Source organism: Ascaphus truei, unplaced genomic scaffold (genome assembly GCF_040206685.1).
Source record: "Ascaphus truei isolate aAscTru1 unplaced genomic scaffold, aAscTru1.hap1 HAP1_SCAFFOLD_380, whole genome shotgun sequence".
In the NCBI taxonomy this organism is placed as follows: domain Eukaryota; kingdom Metazoa; phylum Chordata; class Amphibia; order Anura; family Ascaphidae; genus Ascaphus; species Ascaphus truei.
The window spans coordinates 306,693-322,482 of record NW_027456710.1 but is presented as its reverse complement, the minus strand read 5'-3'; the positions used below and the strand labels follow the sequence as shown (position 1 = coordinate 322,482).

The 15,790-nt window shown below is 59.6% G+C and overlaps 1 protein-coding gene across 1 annotated transcript in view; it reads left to right on the top strand.

Moving 5' to 3' along the window:
- Positions 1-15,790, top strand: part of F2 (coagulation factor II, thrombin) — a gene marked incomplete at its 5' end in the record, with an annotated part of 49,678 nt that overhangs the window by 24,608 nt on the left and 9,280 nt on the right. Inside the window, 1 exon segment of the mRNA XM_075583802.1 lies at positions 15,154-15,456. Within this exon segment, the coding sequence (XP_075439917.1) occupies positions 15,154-15,456 (303 nt within the window).

Here is a 15,790-nt window from a genome sequence, read left to right as displayed (position 1 = left end):
AGTATCCCCAGCTCTCTCTCTCCCAGTATTCACAGCTCTCTCTCTCCCAGTATTCCCAGCTCTCTCTCCCAGTATCCCCAGCTCTCTCTCCCAGTATTCACAGCTCTCTCTCTCCCAGTGTCCCCAGCTCTCTCTCCCAGTATCCCCTGCTCTCTCTCCCAGTATCCCCAGCTCTCTCTCTCCCAGTATTCACAGCTCTCTCTCTCCCAGTGTCCCCAGCTCTCTCTCCCAGTATTCCCAGCTCTCTCTCCCAGTATTCCCAGCTCTCTCTCTCCCAGTATCCCCAGCTCTCTCTCTCCCAGTATTCCCAGCTCTCTCTCTCCCAGTATCCCCAGCTCTCTCTCTCCCAGTATCCCCAGCTCTCTCTCTCCCAGTATTCACAGCTCTCTCTCTCCCAGTATTCCCAGCTCTCTCTCCCAGTATTCCCAGCTCTCTCTCTCCCAGTATCCCCAGCTCTCTCTCCCAGTATTCCCAGCTCTCTCTCTCCCAGTATCCCCAGCTCTCTCTCCCAGTATCCCCAGCTCTCTCTCCCAGTATTCCCAGCTCTCTCTCTCCCAGTGTCCCCAGCTCTCTCTCCCAGTATCCCCAGCTCTCTCTCCCAGTATCCCCAGCTCTCTCTCCCAGTGTCCCCAGCTCTCTCTCTCCCAGTGTCCCCAGCTCTCTCTCTCCCAGTATCCCCAGCTCTCTCTCCCAGTATTCCCAGCTCTCTCTCTCCCAGTATCCCCAGCTCTCTCTCTCCCAGTATTCCCAGCTCTCTCTCCCAGTATTCCCAGCTCTCTCTCTCCCTGTGTCCCCAGCTCTCTCTCCCAGTATTCCCAGCTCTCTCTCCCAGTATTCCCAGCTCTCTCTCTCCCTGTGTCCCCAGCTCTCTCTCCCAGTATTCCCAGCTCTCTCTCCCAGTATCCCCAGCTCTCTCTCTCCAGTATCCCCAGCTCTCTCTCCCAGTATTCCCAGCTCTCTCTCTCCCAGTATTCCCAGCTCTCTCTCTCCCAGTATCCCCAGCTCTCTCCCAGTATTCCCAGCTCTCTCTCCCAGTATTCCCAGCTCTCTCTCCCAGTATCCCCAGCTCTCTCTCTCCCAGTATCCCCAGCTCTCTCTCCCAGTATTCCCAGCTCTCTCTCTCCCTGTGTCCCCAGCTCTCTCTCCCAGTATTCCCAGCTCTCTCTCCCAGTATTCCCAGCTCTCTCTCCCAGTATTCCCAGCTCTCTCTCTCCCTGTGTCCCCAGCTCTCTCTCCCAGTATTCCCAGCTCTCTCTCCCAGTATCCCCAGCTCTCTCTCTCCCAGTATCCCCAGCTCTCTCTCCCAGTATTCCCAGCTCTCTCTCTCCCAGTATTCCCAGCTCTCTCTCTCCCAGTATTCCCAGCTCTCTCTCCCAGTATTCCCAGCTCTCTCTCCCAGTATTCCCAGCTCTCTCTCTCCCAGTGTCCCCAGCTCTCTCTCTCCCAGTGTCCCCAGCTCTCTCTCTCCCAGTGTCCCCAGCTCTCTCTCTCCCAGTGTCCCCAGCTCTCTCTCTCCCAGTATCCCCAGCTCTCTCTCTCCCAGTATCCCCAGCTCTCTCTCTCCCAGTATCCCCAGCTCTCTCTCTCCCAGTATCCCCAGCTCTCTCTCTCCCAGTATCCCCAGCTCTCTCTCTCCCAGTATCCCCAGCTCTCTCCCAGTATTCCCAGCTCTCTCTCCCAGTATTCCCAGCTCTCTCTCCCAGTATCCCCAGCTCTCTCTCTCCCTGTGTCCCCAGCTCTCTCTCCCAGTATTCCCAGCTCTCTCTCCCAGTGTCCCCAGCTCTCTCTCTCCCAGTATTCCCAGCTCTCTCTCTCCCAGTATTCCCAGCTCTCTCTCTCCCAGTATTCCCAGCTCTCTCTCTCCCAGTATCCCCAGCTCTCTCCCAGTATTCCCAGCTCTCTCTCCCAGTATTCCCAGCTCTCTCTCCCAGTATCCCCAGCTCTCTCTCTCCCTGTGTCCCCAGCTCTCTCTCCCAGTATTCCCAGCTCTCTCTCCCAGTGTCCCCAGCTCTCTCTCTCCCAGTATTCCCAGCTCTCTCTCTCCCAGTATTCCCAGCTCTCTCTCTCCCAGTATCCCCAGCTCTCTCCCAGTATTCCCAGCTCTCTCTCCCAGTATTCCCAGCTCTCTCTCCCAGTATCCCCAGCTCTCTCTCTCCCAGTATCCCCAGCTCTCTCTCTCCCAGTATCCCCAGCTCTCTCTCTCCCAGTATCCCCAGCTCTCTCTCTCCCAGTATTCCCAGCTCTCTCTCTCCCAGTATCCCCAGCTCTCTCTCTCCCAGTATCCCCAGCTCTCTCTCTCCCAGTATCCCCAGCTCTCTCTCTCCCAGTGTCCCCAGCTCTCTCTCTCCCAGTGTCCCCAGCTCTCTCTCTCCCAGTATCCCCAGCTCTCTCTCTCCCAGTATTCCCAGCTCTCTCTCCCAGTATCCCCAGCTCTCTCTCTCCCAGTGTCCCCAGCTCTCTCTCCCAGTATCCCCAGCTCTCTCTCTCCCAGTGTCCTCAGCTCTCTCTCTCCCAGTATCCCCAGCTCTCTCTCCCAGTATTCCCAGCTCTCTCTCCCAGTATTCCCAGCTCTCTCTCTCCCAGTATTCCCCAGCTCTCTCTCTCCCAGTATCCCCAGCTCTCTCTCTCCCAGTATCCCCAGCTCTCTCTCTCCCAGTATCCCCAGCTCTCTCTCTCCCAGTATCCCCAGCTCTCTCTCTCCCAGTATTCCCAGCTCTCTCTCCCAGTGTCCCCAGCTCTCTCTCTCCCAGTATTCCCAGCTCTCTCTCCCTGTGTCCCCAGCTCTCTCTCTCCCAGTATTCCCAGCTCTCTCTCTCCCAGTATCCCCAGCTCTCTCTCCCAGTATTCCCAGCTCTCTCTCCCAGTATTCCCAGCTCTCTCTCCCAGTATTCCCCAGCTCTCTCTCTCCCAGTATTCCCAGCTCTCTCTCTCCCAGTATTCCCAGCTCTCTCTCCCAGTATTCCCCAGCTCTCTCTCTCCCAGTATTCCCAGCTCTCTCTCTCCCAGTGTCCCCAGCTCTCTCTCTCCCAGTGTCCCCAGCTCTCTCTCTCCCAGTGTCCCCAGCTCTCTCTCTCCCAGTATTCCCAGCTCTCTCTCTCCCAGTGTCCCCAGCTCTCTCTCTCCCAGTATTCCCAGCTCTCTCTCTCCCAGTGTCCCCAGCTCTCTCTCTCCCAGTATCCCCAGCTCTCTCTCTCCCAGTATCCCCAGCTCTCTCTCTCCCAGTATCCCCAGCTCTCTCTCTCCCAGTGTCCCCAGCTCTCTCTCCCAGTATCCCCAGCTCTCTCTCTCCCAGTGTCCCCAGCTCTCTCTCCCAGTATTCACAGCTCTCTCTCTCCCAGTGTCCCCAGCTCTCTCTCCCAGTATCCCCAGCTCTCTCTCTCCCAGTGTCCCCAGCTCTCTCTCCCAGTGTCCCCAGCTCTCTCTCTCCCAGTATTCCCAGCTCTCTCTCTCCCAGTGTCCCCAGCTCTCTCTCCCAGTATTCCCAGCTCTCTCTCTCCCAGTATTCCCAGCTCTCTCTCTCCCAGTGTCCCCAGCTCTCTCTCCCAGTATTCCCAGCTCTCTCTCTCCCAGTGTCCCCAGCTCTCTCTCCCAGTATCCCCAGCTCTCTCTCCCAGTATCCCCAGCTCTCTCTCCCAGTATTCCCAGCTCTCTCTCTCCCAGTGTCCCCAGCTCTCTCTCCCAGTATCCCCAGCTCTCTCTCCCAGTATCCCCAGCTCTCTCTCCCAGTGTCCCCAGCTCTCTCTCTCCCAGTGTCCCCAGCTCTCTCTCTCCCAGTGTCCCCAGCTCTCTCTCTCCCAGTATCCCCAGCTCTCTCTCCCAGTATTCCCAGCTCTCTCTCTCCCAGTATCCCCAGCTCTCTCTCTCCCAGTATCCCCAGCTCTCTCCCAGTATTCCCAGCTCTCTCTCCCAGTATTCCCAGCTCTCTCTCCCAGTATTCCCAGCTCTCTCTCTCCCTGTGTCCCCAGCTCTCTCTCCCAGTATTCCCAGCTCTCTCTCCCAGTATTCCCAGCTCTCTCTCCCAGTATTCCCAGCTCTCTCTCTCCCTGTGTCCCCAGCTCTCTCTCCCAGTATTCCCAGCTCTCTCTCCCAGTATCCCCAGCTCTCTCTCTCCCAGTATCCCCAGCTCTCTCTCCCAGTATTCCCAGCTCTCTCTCTCCCAGTATTCCCAGCTCTCTCTCTCCCAGTATCCCCAGCTCTCTCCCAGTATTCCCAGCTCTCTCTCCCAGTATTCCCAGCTCTCTCTCCCAGTATCCCCAGCTCTCTCTCTCCCAGTATCCCCAGCTCTCTCTCCCAGTATTCCCAGCTCTCTCTCTCCCAGTATCCCCAGCTCTCTCTCCCAGTATCCCCAGCTCTCTCTCCCAGTATTCCCAGCTCTCTCTCTCCCTGTGTCCCCAGCTCTCTCTCCCAGTATTCCCAGCTCTCTCTCCCAGTATTCCCAGCTCTCTCTCCCAGTATTCCCAGCTCTCTCTCTCCCTGTGTCCCCAGCTCTCTCTCCCAGTATTCCCAGCTCTCTCTCCCAGTATCCCCAGCTCTCTCTCTCCCAGTATCCCCAGCTCTCTCTCCCAGTATTCCCAGCTCTCTCTCTCCCAGTGTCCCCAGCTCTCTCTCCCAGTATCCCCAGCTCTCTCTCCCAGTATCCCCAGCTCTCTCTCCCAGTATTCCCAGCTCTCTCTCTCCCAGTGTCCCCAGCTCTCTCTCCCAGTATCCCCAGCTCTCTCTCCCAGTATCCCCAGCTCTCTCTCCCAGTGTCCCCAGCTCTCTCTCTCCCAGTGTCCCCAGCTCTCTCTCTCCCAGTGTCCCCAGCTCTCTCTCTCCCAGTATCCCCAGCTCTCTCTCCCAGTATTCCCAGCTCTCTCTCTCCCAGTATCCCCAGCTCTCTCTCTCCCAGTATCCCCAGCTCTCTCCCAGTATTCCCAGCTCTCTCTCCCAGTATTCCCAGCTCTCTCTCCCTGTGTCCCCAGCTCTCTCTCCCCCTGTGTCCCCAGCTCTCTCTCCCAGTATTCCCAGCTCTCTCTCCCAGTATTCCCAGCTCTCTCTCTCCCTGTGTCCCCAGCTCTCTCTCCCAGTATTCCCAGCTCTCTCTCCCAGTATCCCCAGCTCTCTCTCTCCCAGTATCCCCAGCTCTCTCTCCCAGTATTCCCAGCTCTCTCTCTCCCAGTATTCCCAGCTCTCTCTCTCCCAGTATCCCCAGCTCTCTCCCAGTATTCCCAGCTCTCTCTCCCAGTATTCCCAGCTCTCTCTCCCAGTATCCCCAGCTCTCTCTCTCCCAGTATCCCCAGCTCTCTCTCCCAGTATTCCCAGCTCTCTCTCTCCCAGTATCCCCAGCTCTCTCTCCCAGTATCCCCAGCTCTCTCTCCCAGTATTCCCAGCTCTCTCTCTCCCTGTGTCCCCAGCTCTCTCTCCCAGTATTCCCAGCTCTCTCTCCCAGTATTCCCAGCTCTCTCTCCCAGTATTCCCAGCTCTCTCTCTCCCTGTGTCCCCAGCTCTCTCTCCCAGTATTCCCAGCTCTCTCTCCCAGTATCCCCAGCTCTCTCTCTCCCAGTATCCCCAGCTCTCTCTCCCAGTATTCCCAGCTCTCTCTCTCCCAGTATTCCCAGCTCTCTCTCTCCCAGTATTCCCAGCTCTCTCTCCCAGTATTCCCAGCTCTCTCTCCCAGTATTCCCAGCTCTCTCTCTCCCAGTGTCCCCAGCTCTCTCTCTCCCAGTGTCCCCAGCTCTCTCTCTCCCAGTGTCCCCAGCTCTCTCTCTCCCAGTGTCCCCAGCTCTCTCTCTCCCAGTATCCCCAGCTCTCTCTCTCCCAGTATCCCCAGCTCTCTCTCTCCCAGTATCCCCAGCTCTCTCTCTCCCAGTATCCCCAGCTCTCTCTCTCCCAGTATCCCCAGCTCTCTCTCTCCCAGTATCCCCAGCTCTCTCCCAGTATTCCCAGCTCTCTCTCCCAGTATTCCCAGCTCTCTCTCCCAGTATCCCCAGCTCTCTCTCTCCCTGTGTCCCCAGCTCTCTCTCCCAGTATTCCCAGCTCTCTCTCCCAGTGTCCCCAGCTCTCTCTCTCCCAGTATTCCCAGCTCTCTCTCTCCCAGTATTCCCAGCTCTCTCTCTCCCAGTATTCCCAGCTCTCTCTCTCCCAGTATTCCCAGCTCTCTCTCTCCCAGTATCCCCAGCTCTCTCCCAGTATTCCCAGCTCTCTCTCCCAGTATTCCCAGCTCTCTCTCCCAGTATCCCCAGCTCTCTCTCTCCCTGTGTCCCCAGCTCTCTCTCCCAGTATTCCCAGCTCTCTCTCCCAGTGTCCCCAGCTCTCTCTCTCCCAGTATTCCCAGCTCTCTCTCTCCCAGTATTCCCAGCTCTCTCTCTCCCAGTATTCCCAGCTCTCTCTCTCCCAGTATCCCCAGCTCTCTCCCAGTATTCCCAGCTCTCTCTCCCAGTATTCCCAGCTCTCTCTCCCAGTATCCCCAGCTCTCTCTCTCCCAGTATCCCCAGCTCTCTCTCTCCCAGTATCCCCAGCTCTCTCTCTCCCAGTATCCCCAGCTCTCTCTCTCCCAGTATTCCCAGCTCTCTCTCTCCCAGTATCCCCAGCTCTCTCTCTCCCAGTATCCCCAGCTCTCTCTCTCCCAGTATCCCCAGCTCTCTCTCTCCCAGTGTCCCCAGCTCTCTCTCTCCCAGTGTCCCCAGCTCTCTCTCTCCCAGTATCCCCAGCTCTCTCTCTCCCAGTATTCCCAGCTCTCTCTCCCAGTATCCCCAGCTCTCTCTCTCCCAGTGTCCCCAGCTCTCTCTCCCAGTATCCCCAGCTCTCTCTCTCCCAGTGTCCTCAGCTCTCTCTCTCCCAGTATCCCCAGCTCTCTCTCCCAGTATTCCCAGCTCTCTCTCCCAGTATTCCCAGCTCTCTCTCTCCCAGTATTCCCCAGCTCTCTCTCTCCCAGTATCCCCAGCTCTCTCTCTCCCAGTATCCCCAGCTCTCTCTCTCCCAGTATCCCCAGCTCTCTCTCTCCCAGTATCCCCAGCTCTCTCTCTCCCAGTATTCCCAGCTCTCTCTCCCAGTGTCCCCAGCTCTCTCTCTCCCAGTATTCCCAGCTCTCTCTCCCTGTCCCCAGCTCTCTCTCTCCCAGTATTCCCAGCTCTCTCTCTCCCAGTATCCCCAGCTCTCTCTCCCAGTATTCCCAGCTCTCTCTCCCAGTATTCCCAGCTCTCTCTCCCAGTATTCCCCAGCTCTCTCTCTCCCAGTATTCCCAGCTCTCTCTCTCCCAGTATTCCCAGCTCTCTCTCCCAGTATTCCCCAGCTCTCTCTCTCCCAGTATTCCCAGCTCTCTCTCTCCCAGTGTCCCCAGCTCTCTCTCTCCCAGTGTCCCCAGCTCTCTCTCTCCCAGTGTCCCCAGCTCTCTCTCTCCCAGTATTCCCAGCTCTCTCTCTCCCAGTGTCCCCAGCTCTCTCTCTCCCAGTATTCCCAGCTCTCTCTCTCCCAGTGTCCCCAGCTCTCTCTCTCCCAGTATCCCCAGCTCTCTCTCTCCCAGTATCCCCAGCTCTCTCTCTCCCAGTATCCCCAGCTCTCTCTCTCCCAGTGTCCCCAGCTCTCTCTCCCAGTATCCCCAGCTCTCTCTCTCCCAGTGTCCCCAGCTCTCTCTCCCAGTATTCACAGCTCTCTCTCTCCCAGTGTCCCCAGCTCTCTCTCCCAGTATTCCCAGCTCTCTCTCTCTCCCAGTGTCCCCAGCTCTCTCTCCCAGTGTCCCCAGCTCTCTCTCTCCCAGTATTCCCAGCTCTCTCTCCCAGTATTCCCAGCTCTCTCTCTCCCAGTGTCCCCAGCTCTCTCTCCCACTGTCCTCAGCGCTCTCTCTCCCAGTATCCCCAGCTCTCTCTCTCCCAGTATTCACAGCTCTCTCTCTCCCAGTATTCCCAGCTCTCTCTCTCCCAGTATCCCCAGCTCTCTCTCTCTCCCAGTATTCCCAGCTCTCTCTCTCCCAGTATCCCCAGCTCTCTCTCTCCCAGTATCCCCAGCTCTCTCTCTCCCAGTGTCCCCAGCTCTCTCTCTCCCAGTGTCCCCAGCTCTCTCTCTCCCAGTGTCCCCAGCTCTCTCTCCCACTGTCCTCAGCGCTCTCTCTCCCAGTATCCCCAGCTCTCTCTCTCCCAGTATTCCCAGCTCTCTCTCCCAGTATTCCCAGCTCTCCCTCTCTCCCAGTATCCCCAGCTCTCTCTCTCCCAGTATCCCCAGCTCTCTCTCTCCCAGTGTCCCCAGCTCTCTCTCTCCCAGTATCCCCAGCTCTCTCTCTCCCAGTATTCCCAGCTCTCTCTCTCCCAGTGTCCCCAGCTCTCTCTCTCCCAGTGTCCCCAGCTCTCTCTCTCCCAGTGTCCCCAGCTCTCTCTCTCCCAGTATCCCCAGCTCTCTCTCTCCCAGTATCCCCAGCTCTCTCTCTCCCAGTATCCCCAGCTCTCTCTCCCAGTGTCCCCAGCTCTCTCTCTCCCAGTATTCCCAGCTCTCTCTCTCCCAGTATCCCCAGCTCTCTCTCTCCCAGTGTCCCCAGCTCTCTCTCTCCCAGTGTCCTCAGCTCTCTCTCTCCCAGTGTCCCCAGCTCTCTCTCCCAGTATTCCCAGCTCTCTCTCTCCCAGTATCCCCAGCTCTCTCTCTCCCAGTATCCCCAGCTCTCTCTCTCCCAGTGTCCCCAGCTCTCTCTCTCCCAGTATCCCCAGCTCTCTCTCTCCCAGTGTCCCCAGCTCTCTCTCTCCCAGTATCCCCAGCTCTCTCTCTCCCAGTATTCCCAGCTCTCTCTCCCAGTATCCCCAGCTCTCTCTCCCAGTATCCCCAGCTCTCTCTCCCAGTATCCCCAGCTCTCTCTCTCCCAGTGTCCCCAGCTCTCTCTCCCAGTGTCCCCAGCTCTCTCTCTCCCAGTATCCCCAGCTCTCTCTCTCCCAGTATTCACAGCTCTCTCTCTCCCAGTATTCCCAGCTCTCTCTCTCCCAGTATCCCCAGCTCTCTCTCTCCCAGTATCCCCAGCTCTCTCTCTCCCAGTGTCCCCAGCTCTCTCTCTCCCAGTATCCCCAGCTCTCTCTCTCCCAGTATTCCCAGCTCTCTCTCCCAGTATCCCCAGCTCTCTCTCCCAGTATCCCCAGCTCTCTCTCTCCCAGTGTCCCCAGCTCTCTCTCCCAGTGTCCCCAGCTCTCTCTCTCCCAGTATTCCCAGCTCTCTCTCCCAGTATCCCCAGATCTCTCTCTCCCAGTATTCCCAGCTCTCTCCCCCAGTGTCCCCAGCTCTCTCTCTCCCAGTATCCCCAGCTCTCTCTCTCCCAGTATCCCCAGCTCTCTCTCTCCCAGTATCCCCAGCTCTCTCTCTCCCAGTGTCCCCAGCTCTCTCTCCTAGTATTCCCAGCTCTCTCTCTCCCAGTATCCCCAGCTCTCTCTCTCCCAGTATCCCCAGCTCTCTCTCTCCCAGTATTCCCAGCTCTCTCTCCCAGTATCCCCAGCTCTCTCTCTCCCAGTATTCCCAGCTCTCTCTCTCCCAGTATCCCCAGCTCTCTCTCTCCCAGTATCCCCAGCTCTCTCTCTCCCAGTGTCCCCAGCTCTCTCTCTCCCAGTGTCCCCAGCTCTCTCTCCCACTGTCCTCAGCGCTCTCTCTCCCAGTATCCCCAGCTCTCTCTCTCCCAGTATTCCCAGCTCTCTCTCCCAGTATTCCCAGCTCTCCCTCTCTCCCAGTATCCCCAGCTCTCTCTCTCCCAGTATCCCCAGCTCTCTCTCTCCCAGTGTCCCCAGCTCTCTCTCTCCCAGTATCCCCAGCTCTCTCTCTCCCAGTATTCCCAGCTCTCTCTCTCCCAGTGTCCCCAGCTCTCTCTCTCCCAGTGTCCCCAGCTCTCTCTCTCCCAGTGTCCCCAGCTCTCTCTCTCCCAGTATCCCCAGCTCTCTCTCTCCCAGTATCCCCAGCTCTCTCTCTCCCAGTATCCCCAGCTCTCTCTCCCAGTGTCCCCAGCTCTCTCTCTCCCAGTATTCCCAGCTCTCTCTCTCCCAGTATCCCCAGCTCTCTCTCTCCCAGTGTCCCCAGCTCTCTCTCTCCCAGTGTCCTCAGCTCTCTCTCTCCCAGTGTCCCCAGCTCTCTCTCCCAGTATCCCCAGCTCTCTCTCTCCCAGTATCCCCAGCTCTCTCTCTCCCAGTATCCCCAGCTCTCTCTCCCAGTGTCCCCAGCTCTCTCTCTCCCAGTATTCCCAGCTCTCTCTCTCCCAGTATCCCCAGCTCTCTCTCTCCCAGTGTCCCCAGCTCTCTCTCTCCCAGTATCCCCAGCTCTCTCTCTCCCAGTATTCCCAGCTCTCTCTCCCAGTATCCCCAGCTCTCTCTCCCAGTATCCCCAGCTCTCTCTCTCCCAGTGTCCCCAGCTCTCTCTCCCAGTGTCCCCAGCTCTCTCTCTCCCAGTATCCCCAGCTCTCTCTCTCCCAGTATTCACAGCTCTCTCTCTCCCAGTATTCCCAGCTCTCTCTCTCCCAGTATCCCCAGCTCTCTCTCTCCCAGTATCCCCAGCTCTCTCTCTCCCAGTGTCCCCAGCTCTCTCTCTCCCAGTATCCCCAGCTCTCTCTCTCCCAGTATTCCCAGCTCTCTCTCCCAGTATCCCCAGCTCTCTCTCCCAGTATCCCCAGCTCTCTCTCTCCCAGTGTCCCCAGCTCTCTCTCCCAGTGTCCCCAGCTCTCTCTCTCCCAGTATTCCCAGCTCTCTCTCCCAGTATCCCCAGATCTCTCTCTCCCAGTATTCCCAGCTCTCTCCCCCAGTGTCCCCAGCTCTCTCTCTCCCAGTATCCCCAGCTCTCTCTCTCCCAGTATCCCCAGCTCTCTCTCTCCCAGTATCCCCAGCTCTCTCTCTCCCAGTATTCCCAGCTCTCTCTCCCAGTATCCCCAGCTCTCTCTCCCAGTATCCCCAGCTCTCTCTCTCCCAGTATCCCCAGCTCTCTCTCTCCCAGTATCCCCAGCTCTCTCTCTCCCAGTATTCCCAGCTCTCTCTCCCAGTATCCCCAGCTCTCTCTCCCAGTATCCCCAGCTCTCTCTCTCCCAGTATCCCCAGCTCTCTCTCTCCCAGTATCCCCAGCTCTCTCTCTCCCAGTGTCCCCAGCTCTCTCTCTCCCAGTGTCCCCAGCTCTCTCTCTCCCAGTATTCCCAGCTCTCTCTCCCAGTGTCCCCAGCTCTCTCTCCCAGTATTCCCAGCTCTCTCTCCCAGTATTCCCAGCTCTCTCTCCCAGTATTCCCAGCTCTCTCTCTCCCAGTATCCCCAGCTCTCTCTCCCAGTATTCCCAGCTCTCTCTCTCCCAGTGTCCCCCTGCTCTCTCTCCCAGTGTCCCCTGCTCTCTCTCCCAGTGTCCCCCTGCTCTCTCTCTGTGTCCCCTGCTCTCTCTCCCAGTGTCCCCCTGCTCTCTCTCCGTGTCCCCCAGCGCTCTCCCAGTGTCCCCCAGCGCTCTCTCTGTGTCCCCTGCTCTCTCTCCCAGTGTCCCCCTGCTCTCTCTCCCAGTGTCCCCTGCTCTCTCTCCCTGTGTCCCCCAGCGCTCTCTCTGTGTCCCCTGCTCTCTCTCCCAGTGTCCCCCAGCGCTCTCTCTGTGTCCCCTGCGCTCTCTCCCAGTGTCCCCCAGCGCTCTCCCAGTGTCCCCCAGCGCTCTCCCAGTGTCCCCCAGCGCTCTCCCAGTGTCCCCCTGCTCTCTCTCTGTGTCCCCTGCTCTCTCTCCCAGTGTCCCCCTGCTCTCTCTCCCAGTGTCCCCCAGCGCTCTCCCAGTGTCCCCCTGCTCTCTCTCCGTGTCCCCCAGCGCTCTCCCAGTGTCCCCCTGCTCTCTCTCCCAGTGTCCCCCTGCTCTCTCCCAGTGTCCCCCTGCTCTCTCTCCCAGTGTCCCCCTGCTCTCTCTCCCAGTGTCCCCCAGCGCTCTCCCAGTGTCCCCCTGCTCTCTCTCCCAGTGTCCCCCTGCTCTCTCTCCCAGTGTCCCCTGCTCTCTCTCCCAGTGTCCCCCTGCTCTCTCCCAGTGTCCCCCTGCTCTCTCTCCCAGTGTCCCCCTGCGCTCTCCCAGTGTCCCCTGCTCTCTCTCCCAGTGTCTCCCAGCTCTCTCTCTCCCAGTGTCCCCCTGCTCTCTCCCAGTGTCCCCCTGCTCTCTCTCCCAGTGTCCCCCAGCGCTCTCCCAGTGTCCCCTGCTCTCTCTCCCAGTGTCCCCCTGCTCTCTCTCCCAGTGTCCCCTGCTCTCTCTCCCAGTGTCCCCCAGCGCTCTCCCAGTGTCCCCCTGCTCTCTCTCCCAGTGTCCCCCTGCTCTCTCTCCCAGTGTCCCCCTGCTCTCTCTCCCAGTGTCCCCTGCTCTCTCCCAGTGTCCCCCTGCTCTCTCTCCCAGTGTCCCCCTGCTCTCTCCCAGTGTCCCCCTGCTCTCTCTCCCAGTGTCCCCCTGCGCTCTCCCAGTGTCCCCTGCTCTCTCTCCCAGTGTCTCCCAGCGCTCTCTCTCCCAGTATCCCCAGCTCTCTCCCAGTGTCCCCTGCTCTCTCTCCCAGTGTCCCCCAGCGCTCTCTCGGTGTCCCCCAGCTCTCTCTCCCAGTGTCCCCTGCTCTCTCTCCCAGTGTCCCCTGCTCTCTCGGTGTCCCCCTGCTCTCTCTCCCAGTGTCCCCTGCTCTCTCTCCCAGTGTCCCCCTGCTCTCTCTCTGTGTCCCCTGCTCTCTCTCCCAGTGTCCCCCAGCGCTCTCTCTGTGTCCCCTGCTCTCTCTCCGTGTCCCCCAGCGCTCTCCCAGTGTCCCCCTGCTCTCTCTCTCTGTGTCCCCTGCTCTCTCTCCCAGTGTCCCCTGCTCTCTCTCCCAGTGTCCCCCTGCTCTCTCTCTGTGTCCCCTGCTCTCTCTCTCTGTGTCCCCTGCTCTCTCTCCCAGTGTCCCCTGCTCTCTCTCCCAGTGTCCCCCAGCGCTCTCTCTGTGTCCCCTGCTCTCTCTCCGTGTCCCCCAGCGCTCTCCCAGTGTCCCCCTGCTCTCTCTCTGTGTCCCCTGCTCTCTCTCTGTGTCCCCTGCTCTCTCTCCCAGTGTCCCCCTGCGCTCTCTCCCAGTGTCCCCCAGCGCTCTCCCAGTGTCCCCCAGCGCTCTCCCAGTGTCCCCCTGCTCTCTCTCCCTGTGTCCCCTGCTCTCTCTCCCAGTGTCCCCCTGCTCTCTCTCCCAGTGTCCCCTGCTCTCTCTCCCTGTGTCCCCCAGCGCTCTCTCTGTGTCCCCTGCTCTCTCTCCCAGTGTCCCCCAGCGCTCTCTCTGTGTCCCCTGCTCTCTCTCCCAGTGTCCCCCTGCTCTCTCTCCGTGTCCCCCAGCGCTCTCCCAGTGTCCCCTGCTCTCTCTCCGTGTCCCCCAGCGCTCTCCCAGTGTCCCCCAGCTCTCCCAGTGTCCCCCAGCTCTCTCTCCCAGTGTCCCCCAGCGCTCTCTCTCCCAGTGTCCCCCAGCTCTCTCTCCCAGTGTCCCCCAGCGCTCTCCCAGTGTCCCCCTGCTCTCTCTCCCAGTGTCCCCCTGCTCTCTCTCCCAGTGTCCCCCAGCGCTCTCTCCCAGTGTCCCCCAGCGCTCTCTCTCCCAGTGTCCCCAGCTCTCTCTCCCAGTATCCCCAGCTCTCTCTCCCAGTGTCCCCTGCTCTCTCTCCCAGTGTCCCCTGCTCTCTCTCCCAGTGTCCCCCAGCGCTCTCTCTCCCAGTGTCCCCCAGCGCTCTCTCTCCCAGTGTCCCCAGCTCTCTCTCCCAGAGTCCCCCAGCGCTCTCTCTCCCAGTGTCCCCCAGCGCTCTCTCTCCCAGTGTCCCTCTGCTCTCTCTCCCAGTGTCCCCCTGCTCTCTCCCAGTGTCCCCCAGCGCTCTCTCTGTGTCCCCCTGCGCTCTCTCCCAGTGTCCCCCTGCTCTCTCCCAGTGTCCCCCAGCGCTCTCCCAGTGTCCCCAGCTCTCTCTCCCAGTGTCCCCCTGCTCTCTCTCCCAGTGTCCCCCAACGCTCTCTCCCAGTGTCCCCCTGCTCTCTCTCTCTGTGTCCCCTGCTCTCTCCCAGTGTCCCCCAGCTCTCTCTCCCAGTGTCCCCCTGCTCTCTCCCAGTGTCCCCCAGCGCTCTCCCAGTGTCCCCCTGCTCTCTCTCTGTGTCCCCTGCTCTCTCTCCCAGTGTCCCCCAGCGCTCTCTCTCTGTGTCCCCTGCTCTCTCCCAGTGTCCCCCAGCGCTCTCTCTGTGTCCCCCTGCTCTCTCTCCGTGTCCCCCAGCGCTCTCTCTGTGTCCCCCTGCTCTCTCTCCCAGTGTCCCCCTGCTCTCTCTCCCAGTGTCCCCCAGCGCTCTCCCAGTGTCCCCCTGCTCTCTCTCCGTGTCCCCCAGCGCTCTCCCAGTGTCCCCCTGCTCTCTCTCCGTGTCCCCCAGCGCTCTCCCAGTGTCCCCCTGCTCTCTCTCTGTGTCCCCCAGCGCTCTCCCAGTGTCCCCCAGCGCTCTCCCAGTGTCCCCCTGCTCTCTCTCCCAGTGTCCCCCTGCGCTCTCCCAGTGTCCCCCTGCTCTCTCTCCCAGTGTCCCCCAGCTCTCTCTCTGTGTCCCCTGCTCTCTCTCCCAGTGTCCCCCAGCGCTCTCTCTCCCAGTGTCCCCCAGCTCTCTCTCCCAGTGTCCCCCAGCGCTCTCTCCCAGTGTCCCCCTGCTCTCTCCCAGTGTCCCCCTGCTCTCTCTCCCAGTGTCCCCAGCTCTCTCTCCCAGTGTCCCCCTGCTCTCTCTCCCAGTGTCCCCCTGCTCTCTCCCAGTGTCCCCCTGCTCTCTCTCCCAGTGTCCCCCAGCGCTCTCTCTCCCAGTGTCCCCTGCTCTCTCTCCCAGTGTCCCCCTGCTCTCTCCCAGTGTCCCCAGCTCTCTCTCCCAGTGTCCCCCTGCTCTCTCTCCCAGTGTCCCCCTGCTCTCTCTCCGTGTCCCCCTGCTCTCTCTCCGTGTCCCCCAGCGCTCTCTGTGTCCCCTGCTCTCTCTCCCAGTGTCCCCAGCTCTCTCTCCCAGTGTCCCCCTGCTCTCTCTCCCAGTGTCCCCCTGCTCTCTCTCCGTGTCCCCCTGCTCTCTCTCCGTGTCCCCCAGCGCTCTCTGTGTCCCCTGCTCACTGACACTGATTCCAAACTCAACCTCTCCATATTTACAATTCTCCCACTTCATAGAGCAGAGAGGGGAAGTGGGGGTTTAGCACTTATACTGCCCTGACCCCGTCCCCCCCGTGACCACACCTTCTCCCTGTAGGTCAAAACCGGAGCACAGCGGTGCCTGTGGTGAAATCAGTAGGCCGGTCCCTCGATATTGTCCCATGTGAGACAGAGAATGGATTGCAGTATAAGGGGAATCTGTCGGTCACTATATCCGGCCTCCCCTGTCTGCACTGGGACTCTCCCGCCGCCCTGAAACTGGGCAGCCGCAAGGACTTCCTGCCACAGGTCAAGCTGGTGAACAACTACTGCAGGAACCCGGACAACGACGACGAGGGCGTGTGGTGCTATGTCTCCCACCTAAACCTCACCTTCGAGTACTGCTCCCTGCACTACTGTGGTAAGCAAAAGCTGCAAAGCCCACTCTGTGTCACCCTGAGGACACCTAGTAACATCACACCTGGGGTTTGACATCAGCCTTTGGGTAAACTGGGGGTGATAGTCCCATTACATTCCTACGTCCTTCCACCCAACGAAAGCTTCCAGTATAAAAAGCGTAACATCTGCTAATTATGTTTCACAACGAGGAACAAAGGTTATCTTTTAGACCTGCTCACTGGCGTGAGATCTCTCTCTGGATCAGTACACTTCTGTACACCAGGTCCATACTTACTGAGCATTATAACACGTCTTCTGGCCTAATTACTTAAATAGGTGGGTCGCCACGTTGGACC